The sequence below is a fragment of the Pygoscelis adeliae genome, unplaced genomic scaffold, assembly GCF_000699105.1.
Source record: "Pygoscelis adeliae isolate BGI_AS28 unplaced genomic scaffold, ASM69910v1 Scaffold114, whole genome shotgun sequence".
Classification (NCBI taxonomy): Eukaryota; Metazoa; Chordata; class Aves; order Sphenisciformes; family Spheniscidae; genus Pygoscelis; species Pygoscelis adeliae.
Window position 1 is genome coordinate 167,078 of NW_008824587.1, and position 11,375 is coordinate 178,452.

General features: G+C 49.3%; 1 protein-coding gene across 1 annotated transcript in view; it reads right to left on the bottom strand.

The window, feature by feature from the left end:
* Positions 1-5,376: 5,376 nt before the first annotated feature.
* The window catches only part of DAB2IP (DAB2 interacting protein), a 140,943-nt gene continuing 134,944 nt past the window's right edge, over positions 5,377-11,375 (bottom strand). The window contains exons 14-16 of the mRNA XM_009322128.1: positions 9,253-9,455; positions 8,170-8,257; positions 5,377-6,526 (exon numbers count right to left, since the gene is read on the bottom strand). Coding sequence (XP_009320403.1) covers positions 6,359-6,526; positions 8,170-8,257; positions 9,253-9,455 — 459 coding nt within the window. The 3' untranslated portion in view covers positions 5,377-6,358. The remainder of the gene's footprint in view (positions 6,527-8,169; positions 8,258-9,252; positions 9,456-11,375) is intronic.

Below are 11,375 nucleotides of genomic sequence, written 5' to 3' on the forward strand. Positions count from 1 at the left end.
GTGACCAGCCTGGGTCCAGAGCTGCCGCAGCGCTGGTGTCTGAGCACAGGAATAGCTACGGGCACCCTCCACATCCCGAGTCATTTTGATTCAGCCAGCCTGTCTTCCCCCTCTCTTGGAGGAGCTAATTATGGTGATGTTAATGAGGCAGAGGTGCTGATGCTGCCCAGGGTTTTAATGACTCTCCTCCAAGTTTTCTGCTACTTTTACTGGCGAGGCAGAAGAAGGGCGGTTTGGAAGGAGAGGTGGGCAGCGGGCGCACGCAGGCAGGCTGTGGGCAGCAGAAGGCCTGCCTGTGCGGGGTCGGCTGGGCAGTAACGCAGCCTCGTGCAGCCCCAGCACTGCTGTCCAGGCAGCTCGGCGGGTCAGCGAGCCCAGGGATGTGCTGGAGAAGGGTTTTCCTGGGATGGCAGGGACAGTCTGGTGCCAGAATTCAGGCAGCCTGCCCTCCCTGTCAGCAGAGGGACAAGGGGGATGTTTTTCCCTGTGCTGAGTGAGCCCAACCAGGCTTCTGCTGCGTCTGCCCTCACTCCGGAGCTGCCTTAGGCCACGAGAGCACGTGTCCAGCCTATTGTGCATCTTCAGCCCCAGCCAAAGCCGGGCTCTGGCCCTCAGCACACTGGCTGGTGTCAAGAGATGGCAGAGTAGCTGCGAGCATTTGCTGCTACCTCCCACAGCGTCTTCTTCTGGCCTCTACCACGGCTGCAAACATGCCCAAATCAGGGATGTGGCTCCTGGCCAAGTCTTGGGGGCTGCGGGCCCTTGGAGCTGCTTGTCCCCTTAGTCTCCCCTAGTGCCCAGCCCTCCCCCAAAGCTGAGTGATGGGTGCTAGCCAGGAAGGTGGTGGTCAGCCAGGCCATGGCTGAAAAGCTACTGCGAGTAGCATTTCAGATGATCTGTCTGGAGAGAGAGGACAAATATTCGTGTGTGCATGTGGCCAGCATGTGCCAGGATGCTCTAGAAACTGTAAATGACTGAGTAGAAGTGCTGGAGCACTTACATAAAATATCTAAATAAATCTTTAATATTTCTAATTGCAAATGTACATAAATTGCACGGCCACATCATTTCTTTGAACACCAACAACTTTCTCTGTACATTATTACATAGTTTAAAAGGAGCTGAAGGAGATTCAGCGAACACTTCCACTTTGCTTTGTTTTTAAACATACTTACAAAAAAAGATTTTTCTTTATAAGAGGATATAAAACATAGCGACTGCTTATCAGGAACAAGTATCAGCCTAAGCAGATATACAGAGAGAGGTATATCTTAAGACACAGTGATGTATGATAAAGGAGTACGTGAACATGGAGACTACACTCTGGGGTACTGGTAGCTGATGCAGAACCACATGGCATTTACAGCAATGTCACAGCTCAGGGGATCTGTGAAAGTCAATGCTTGAACGTGACACCCTTTTTCAAAGCATGGTTGTTTCTGAATGTCGTGCAACGCCCTCAAGATTGGATTTGGTTTGTAAAGCCCATGAGCTGCATGTTAGCATGCTGCTGTCGTCCTCCCTCTCACCCCACGTGTAATTTCCCCCAAGGGAAAAGAAAAAGGCAAGAGTTTTATCTGCGCAGGGTTAGAGCGGGGCTTGGCGGTTCTCAGAGCAGGGCAGGTGCCACACGTCCAAGCCTTGTGGCTAAGCAGTCTCCTCTGAAGTGGCCCTGAAGAGTCAGAGACCTACTTGGAGATGGGCAGTGCCCCTTCCTGGGGCCAGTTAAGGGCTCTCCTGGTGGCCTGGATTGCTCTGAACGCAAACCTTTGGGGAAGAGGTTGACCCCCTACAGTCATTGCAGGTGGGAAGGACGGCGTGCTGCTCAGGAGCCCTCCCGCCTACCCCAGGGGCAGTGTCGCAGTTGTTCCCTTTGGATTTTTCTGCTTCACGCTCTCCAGGCAAAGCTACGTGTTACGGCCAGGGCAGTGACCTTGGTGGAGCTGCTGGACACCGCTGGTCATAGGTGCTGCTGTCAGAAAGGCGTCTCCCAGGGGCTCTACCCCTGCCCTGGGATCGCTGGGGGAAATGAGCCCCTTGCAGATCAAATCTATGAGCCACACCGTGTGGCTGTCCTGGCCGAATGCATCAGTGCATTTTCCATCTGTGACTAAAAATCCTCTCCTCGTTCATCACAGAACAGACTTCAGTATGTTTTCTGTTGCATCTGGGTATGGACACTAGTAACAGGGAAAAGCCTATGAGCGCTCTATACTTTGGAAATAATTGATTACTTGCTGATTGCTTTCCTTGGAGAGCCTGTGATGCCTCTCTCAGGTCCACCAAGTCCCTTCTCCCTTTAGGAATATTTGTAGTAGCAGAACCTGTGTCCTGCACCCTGCAGCAACCTACGGGGCTAGCTGCCAGGCCAGAGGATTCAGCGTGTTCTCACAGTGCAATCAGTGCTTTACAACTGCAAAAGCAGAAAACAAAACCAACCAGACTCAAATGACAATGCAGAGTGACACAGGACTCTTTGGATGGCAGCAGGATTTGCTTAAACTGGTGCAAAAGGGGCTGGTGACTACACTGTAGTATTAGTTCGCAGGGCGAAGGACTTTGGTCCCTCCAAACTTTTGGCACTGAAGCCATAATCCCTGTCCAAAACGATGATACTTACAGTCCACAGAGACCTTGGGATACTGTTCAGTCCATTTCATTCCCCTTTACACAAAAGTTTGCTCATTTTTTTCAGACGTGTTCACTACAGTTTAACAAAACCCCAAATCAAAACTCTTAGAACAGAATCCTCGAGGTGGACCAATCCCAAATCTGGATCCCTGGCTTCCCTCCCTTCCCCTTCCCTCAGATCCCCAAAGGGAGGAGGCTGAAATCATAACCTGCGTCTGGATCCAGATTTGCTAGTTTGAGTCCACCTCTCCAAAACAGCAGTGAGATACAGCCAAATCCTGACCGAATAAGCAGCACCAGAAGTAAGTTACTATATACAACCATTTGTTAGTGAGATAGATACATTACAGTAAACACTGAAAACATTTACAAAAAAATATTAAGACTTGTAGTAAGATAAAAATCTGAGTGTGTTTTTTGTGTTTTGTTTACACTTTGACGAGTTTGCACTAGAACAGCCTCTTGCTGTAGAAAGAGCAAGAACGAAAAAGAAAATGGAGCAGATCACAGAACATTACGGATAGTGGTTGCTTTGCTCTGGTGCTGCAAGCACCTCTTGGGATTGCCTCTGGTATTGCTACGCCAGATACCAGGTCCGAGGCCACATCGGGTAACCTGGCCACGCGGGGCTCGCGCGCGCTCGCACGCGCTCGCTGGCTCCCTCGCGCTCGCTCACGCACGCATGCGCACAGACACGCATGCACACACACGCGCACACACATATAAATGTACAGTTTATAAATAACAGAAACACAAACTGAAGTAACAGAACTGAACTGAGCCTGGATCTTAAAACCTACCCCCAAACCTTTGTAGGGGAAGGTCACATTTAGGTCCAGTTGTTGACAGTTGCAGGGGAAGGAGACAGGGAAGAAGAGGAAGGGGAATCTCTGCTGTAACGAGACTTTGTCCTGATTTGAATTTCTTTTCATGCTAGCTCAGGAAACTAAGCAACAACTCCAGAAAGTGTTGGCACTGGAACTTTTAAGATTTTAATAACTCGCTGTGAAAGGATTTAAGCGTTCCTGCTATTTCAGCAGAACAATGTGTGTTCGGTAATTTGCAAGTTTGCGGTTAACCAGGAGATTGACAGATCGGGGCGGGGGGGAGCAGTGCCTTGGCTTGTGGTTGAGGAGAAGATTAAGATGTACTGTGCTTAGCTCCAGTACTAAACAATCGTTTTGTGGGCATTTCTTTTTTTCCAGCTCTTACGGAGAGCACTGACTGCATCCCCAGATTACTTCTGCGTATGAATGGAAACGTTGCCGGTGAGGCGCCCGCCCCCATGCCCTGTTAGCGTTTCCATTCCTCTATGTTACTTTTCTCTTGAAAAACTTCCGTCTCTCGCAACACAAATATTTTGGAACTCAAAAACAATCAGCTTTAAACATACATCTCAGGGCAACAGCAGTTTAAAATAGTCTTTTTTTGCAGGGTTCTTATAATGTGTTTGACTGTGAGACAATGGCAGATGTTAAGTGTACGTACCCAACGGTTCACAGTACCCTGTATATTCCTAACCTGTCTGGGTCTTTCTCCAGTTGTAACCTTGTCAGTTTTGTGAGGTTCTTCAAAGCCATCTGTGCTAGTCTCCAAAATTCAAAGGTGACTGTATTTGTCATAAATACTTAGTTATTACTTTTCTCTGAGGAGCTCCGTTTGGGGTCTGCTGTGCGATTGCACCACTCTGCAGGCGTTGGCGGGGTGTGGAGACCTCAGCGCAACACGTTCGCTCCTCCAAGGACCAAGCCGCACCGGGCTTGGCCCAGGGCTTCCAGGGAACAGAAAAACGTTTAGGAAAAAAAAGCATCTTTAATTTTGAAAACAATTGCATGTGGAAGAATGCTGTTAATGAGCCTTATGGCTGTGGGGCAGCATGGCAATGCAGAGCTTACTGGCAAACAGTGTCCTGCTCAGGCAGCCTAGGCAGTGTGAGGCTGGAGGCGGTACCTAAGCTGTGCAGAGCTCAGTGAACATCCTAGTCCCTTTGACTGTACAGTTACACATGGCAGGAGGAGCTAGGACAGGCGTTGACCAGTGTATTAAACTTTAGTGGGAAGAATAGGCAGATGTCCTGTACACTGTACACTGTCATCCGTAACAGAGAAATCTCTCTGGCTCGTGGTACGAGTAACCTGCTCTGAAAGTGGGAGTCATGAAGTACTAACTTAAAAAAAAAAAAACACAAACCAACAAACACACCGTGGCGGCAGGTCAGCGGCACAATCCCCCGTTAAGGAGGTGACCCCTCCGCTGAGCACAACGTGTCTGAATGTGCCGAATCTGCGTGTTTCAGCAGTTAGGAAAGTCTAATCCTGGCTTATGCCTGCACAGTGCTCCTGACAAGGGGGCTTTCGGTGGTGGCTGCTGTTCTTGTTGGTTACTCCCTTATGACCATGTTTTACATTCTTCGAGCCGGTTAATTTCCATGCAGTGCTCATTCCCAATTTAAAGAGGACAGTATTCCAGAAAATGGGATCTTTTTTTTTCTAATGCATACTGTGAAAGAAAAGAAATACAATTACCGATCTTCATGGTTCTTCAGGGCTTTTTCTTGTTTCTTTGTCTGTTTTTCTCCCCAGAAATAGTAAAAATCTCTGCACAGAGCATTACATCCCCATAACGAACCCTTTGTCAAGCAAGAAGCTGGCCATTTCACGTAGCCCCTCACTCCCCCTCTACCACAATGGGCACCAGGAAATCCAGCCCCTGCACCTCATTCACAGCTCGGGGACCAACCTCAGGCAACATTTACTTTATTCTGTGGCTAGAAGTGTGTGTGTGGGGGACACAGTGCCCTGGGGCTATTGCTTACAAAGACTTTTCCCCATTATTTGTGAGAGAGCAGAAGCTGTAGAGAGGAAACAAGGCGCCATTCACCGGGTGCCGGGTCCTCCCTCCACTCCCGTGCCAGAGCCTTGGGCTTGCTCTGCTCCCCTGGGCTGCCCAGGGACCCCCCAGGAGCCCCAGCAGTACCAGTCATGCCCTGCTCCACCGCCCTGCCACCGTGGTTCCCCACGCAGCACCCCTTCGGCTACCGCATCGCGCAGAGCGCGCCCTGACCCTTCATCTGGGCTGTGCTCCCTATATGGGCAGAGTTAATTAAACACTAATTAGCTGCGTAGATGCCCTGTGGACAGTCACCCGCTGTAGAAATCAGTGGCCTCACAAAAGCCACATAAGGAAAGACGGCTGGGGTCGGCTCGGGGTTTGCTTTGGGAGAGGGCTGTGCTCCAGGGGGAGTCACAGGAGGAGCGGGCCAAGCTTTGCTGCCATCCCTCGCACGGCTACATCCAGCAGCACACTTTAACTGGACCTACTGGGCCACTGCCTGCTGCAGGCTCTGCCCAGCTCCCTTTATTTCGCTTACTGCAATGACAAGGATGTTATTCCTTGCTGGGAGGGGTGAGGCATATCCTTTGGGCAGTTTAGAAGGAAAAGGTTACTTTTGTTTAAACATTAAACACTGATTTAAATCCAACAGTGACAGCGATTCTCAAATATATGTTATTTCCTTATGCCACTCATCTCACACTCGATCTTTCCGTCCCCTCAATGTGCTGGCATTAGCATCTCCCACAAAGGCTCAGTCAAGCGCGCCGTCCGCAGTAAGGAGCTGGTTTCTCTGGGGGGAGAGAGCAGCCGTTCTTTGAAGCCGCGGCTCACACCTGCTGCTGCACGGTCCCTCTGGCCAGGCCTCCTCTCCTGCGGCAGCGCCCTCCACGGGTTAACAATTACTGCTGTTTCTGAATTCTCCATTCTCTGTAATCTGCAATTTAGTTGGGTTTGTGGGGGAGATCCCATTACGTGTCTGCATGCTGTACCTCTCTTTCAGCTGAGTAAGGGCACTCATTAACCGTGCGTTGGCAGCATCCAATGAAGCAATGCGTTTCTCCTGCAAACAAATGGGCAGAGGGGAACAGTCAGTGGAAACGCATGGAGACCTGTCCCTCTGCGATGCCAGGGCTTGTCCTGAGACAGCGACCCAGAGGCCTCTTGGACCAGGACCTTTCTCTTTGGCATTCTTAGGTGTGGGTTTTTTAAGCGCTATGCAGCATTTTTTTAGCAGGGCCACAAATGTACTTTGCCTGTGGAATGTGTGCTAAATTCATTTTAGCATCCTGAACAAAATGGAGATAATACAGTTTCTCTAATTCTTCGGTTCTACAGAAATTCACTGTACTGTTTGCTCTAACTGCAGCTGTTACAAAGACAGTAAGATTCCTCTTCTAAAACCTAGTGCTCTCCCAAGGTAGTTATTCCTGTCAGTGTTTAATTGATTTTGTTAGTGTAAATTAATAGTTTAAATGACTTGTGGCCTCCCAGGATGGCTTTGATGGCAATTCTCACTGATTACAGTATCGTAAGGACGGAAGCAAGAGCTTCCGTGTTGCAGCCTGCTTCTGCCACTCCTGCTCTTTGCGACACTGAACAAGTCATCCTCCTCCTCTGTCTGCCGTTAGCGGGAGGGAACAGAACCAACTCAGAGGCGCACGGTAGTTTGCCTGTGTGTAACTTTGAAGATCCGTGTGCGAATGTGTCCAACACTATTGTACAGCCTGAGATGACAAAAAGAGAACAGCGTGGACTGGCTCATGGCAGAAGCCTCACACGTAACACACAAGATGGCAGGAGACCGGACAGCCTGTCGAGAGCTGCTGGCAGGCTGCAGTCTGCACCGCTCGCACCTTACGGATGCCCCTGTATTTCCTAGGCTTTGCTGGAGCGCAGAAGGGAACGTGATGATTTACTAGCTTTGAACAAATTGCTCTACAGAAAAACAGTGATTCCTTTTACAAAGTTACTACCGTCTCATCTCCTTTTTAATTAGCTATACAGTAAATTAGTCATGAGTAGTGACTTACAAGCGATTAATAGGATTGTTAAGAGTAAGCCTAGAATATACTATCACCTAGCCACAACCTGTAGGAAGGCCTAGCTGCTGCAATGCTGGTCTCTGCCTAGACAAATTAAAAGATTATGGACCATATTTTCAGATTCTCTTTTCCAAGCACAGTGTTTTGCACCCATCATCTGATGCTCCCCTGCCATTGTAATCTATAGCAATAACTGAGCTTCCCAATCCTGCAAGCCACACCCCAAAGGCTGAAAAAACATGTTGGCTTTGCTCTGGCCAAGCTTTGTGTTCCTTGTATTCAGGTCCCGCAAGTATTACTGGAACATGAAGCACTAAGCAAAGCTCCGGGGACCTCAGACTGAGCCAATGAGGATATGATCCTTCCACAAACTGACTGAACTGTGGGCACGATCCTTCCACAGACTGCCACCCCCCACACCCTCTGTGTTGCCTGCCAAACTCCAAGGCTGGAAACAGCTGTACGAATGCGAATGCTGTGACAATAAATTGCATCCAAAAGCTGAAGTCGGACCGGCTCTGTCACTGACTGCAGCTTGGTGCTGACTCACCCACGCACACAGTCTCGCCCTGCTTGAGCTGGCGCTGCTGCATGGCAGGGAGGCTGCACGTTGGCAGACTCACCCTGGAAAGTGCTGCAGCCCTTGGTATCGGGCACTCACCTGTGCATCGATAATCTTCTGCTTGGAATCCACAGCAGCCTGCATTTCTGCATGGTCCTTCTTTAACTCCTCCTCAACTGACATCAGTCTGGCAGCCGAACAGACAAGGAAAAAATTACGTTTGTTGGGCTCTGCTAAGCCCAGATATTAGTCTCATACACGTCTAATCAGCCACCCAGAGTGAATGATACACATCATGTCCTCATTTAGTCCTTGACACCAAGGAAGCAAAGGGGTGATGTACATCTCTGAAGCACATAGGAAGAGATCTGAAATACCAGCGAAGCTAGTCTACAGACGGAACTGGTCTCACATAGCAGCCCCCATCATCCATACCAGGTCAAACCGTCTCATCTGGAAATGCAATGCTGAGGCACACACTGAGGTGCTCCCAGGACCCGCAGTTGTGCATTCGAGCACAAAGGAAACACAGTCATTGGCACTACCTCTTCTTACACACAAACCAATAGTCTAGAACCAGTCTTTTTTCTGGCTCTTACTCTTCTCTAGAGACCTCTACAGCAGGCTGTCCCAAAGCTTAAGTGATACGGAACAGTGAAGGCTGGCCCATTTATAAGGGCTGATTAAAAGCACCAAGTTGGCTTGGCTCAGGTAAAGGTGAAGCTAGCTGCACTGGAACAGCCTACGTCCCGGACAAATGTAAACACCGCATCTCACTGGGTGGGAGAAAGGGATTTATAGCTAGGACTAATGGGATGGTGATGAGATCTTTAGCTAAACATCAGGAAATGAACATTTTGATCGTTACATCTATTGCTCATATGAACAGAAGAGCAAGCCTGCCAGATCCTCCTGAAGTGTTGCCTTTGTCAATCAGGAAAATGTTGGGGTTTTCCTTGTCCTGGGTAACACTGATGTGGGGACCCAAAGAGTCAGGGCTTGAAATCCCCCCCCATGGGCTGTAACCCAGAAGGACAGAAAGTGAATAAATGCTGGAAAACCCACATGGGAAACCTGCCTGCACCTCCAAAGAAACCCAATTCTCCTGAGCAGGGGTCAGCTCTAACACCAACGAGGCTGCCTGCCTTACTGTCATCTCCAGCACTCCCACCTCCTCTGTACCTGCTGATGATGCCCTTCATCTGGATCTCCTTATCCTCCTGTTGTCTCCGGAGCCGCTCCTCGCTCTCCTCCAGCCTGGCCTGGTACTCCAACATCAGCTTCTGCGTTGTCTCCTCCTGGCACTTGAAGCGAGTCTCATACTCCTCCAGCTTCTTGTTGGAGATGCGAAGCTTGTCCTGCAGCACCACTAGGTCCTGCTGGTACTACAGCACGCAAGGACAGACACAGGAGGAGAAAACACATGTGGCATGTTACCTAGTAGGGCTTTGCCCTGGCTAGGGTTTCCCCACAACCCAATTATGCCCCTCTCCTTGCATTAGACTAGCTGCAAACCCGTATCAGATAACCCCGCTTGCCGACACCGCCTCTTCAGTCTTCTCCACACTGCGCTAGGAGCGATGCTGCGTTCCACTGGGCAGGCAGGTCACTGGCAGGTTCAGAGAATGGGTTGTTAGCAGAGTCTGGCATTTCACATGGGGAATGCAGGTTAGAGTGAGTGAATGGCAAATGCATCTGGCATCTTCCTCACACTAACAGCGCAGGGCTAAACACAGGCAGGAGAAACTGCACTGGTGGGATTTTGGGTTTACACATGAGCTCTTCAGTCTACAATAAATGTGGGCGCTCTGGAGCTGCTGGAAGCCACGCAGAAGCTGTTAGCGCTGCCTGCCTCCTGCCAGGCTGCAGGCTCTGCAGCAGTGACAGGCGTAGGCCACTGCCGTCTTGGCACAAAGTGGTCACCCCTCATCAAGGCGAGGACAACTCGCTGGCATGAGCGGGGGCAGTGAGCACTACTGCCTTTTGGGACCCATCAGATGTCAAGCCAGGGTTCAATCTGAGAAGAGCTGCTGCATGAAGCCAAGACCCCACAGCCATACTGTTCATTCAGATGAAGCTAAAAATCAGCAGCAGAAGAATCACATAAAGCAATTAAAAAAATTAAGTGCTTTCTAACTCAGTAAAACTAGGTTCTGCTATTGCAGAAGCACAGCATTCAGTACAACTTGCTTTGCTAAAGGAAAATCCAGTGCATACCTGTACAAATAAAAAAAAGACTTTATTTTCAAAAAATTATCTTTGGAAATTGTTTTTAAAAAAATCTCAACTGGAATGACCTTAGAATAATTAACATGCAGCTGGAAATTTGACAAGCTGCTTTTAAAGAGCCAGATACGGGAAAAAGACTTCCATGGGAGTCATGAAGTCTGTTACAAAGCTACAAGTGTTATTCATTAACTGACAGAAATGTGCTTAATTGTGTATTGACTTGGCTACCTGAAAATACGGCCTTCCCCTTCGGCCATCGCCATCTGTGTAAGCACTCAAACGACGTGTCCCAGTTTTGAGAGCCCTGCTGGGGAGTCTGACCAGCAGATCAGCTCTCTGTCAGAGGGGAACGCAGCCAGGCTGCTGCCTGCGTACCGGTCAGCCGGAGCCCCAGCTCATATAAATCCACACTGCTTTCCCAATATCACTCCACTAACTGACTGGCTGACAGCAGAAGTAATTGTAACAACTCCCAAGGATTGAAAATTTATGATGCTGATGGTCTTCCTGAATTGTCAAAGTATTCAAGCCGTGGCAGGCAGATGGGCAGGACCTCTGAGCTCCTTCTGCCTGGGCAGGGACAGGCACAACAGATCACTCTGTTTTTCCTTTAGCAAATCTTTTACTGCGGCACTGAAACGACACAGTTTGCACACGTAACCTGGAGCGATGAAGGAACACAAATGCTCATACAGTTGCACAGAAGCACTAAAGTCAGACAGAAGGGAGTTGCTTGAACAGGAAAGATTAGATACCTACCCTAGCCTTAAAATAGAAGCAGCATAAGTGAGCTCAAATGATAGCAGGAGAGGCCTCAGAGACCGAAGGAGTCGCTCCTGTCTCTAGAACACTTGTCTCATTCTCGGTTACCATTCACGTCTTACAGTAATGGGGAGAGAGATTATGCTAATGGTGATCTTTAATGTCAGTGACTGATGTGACAGCAAAGTAACAAAAAGATGCTGCATGGGAATGAGACAGCAGGCTCCTGGGGGGTGGGGGCTCCCTCTGAACTTGGGACAGGGACCGGTTTGCTGCAATACTGCCAGAGTTCGTAATCCCTCCATTGTCTACCT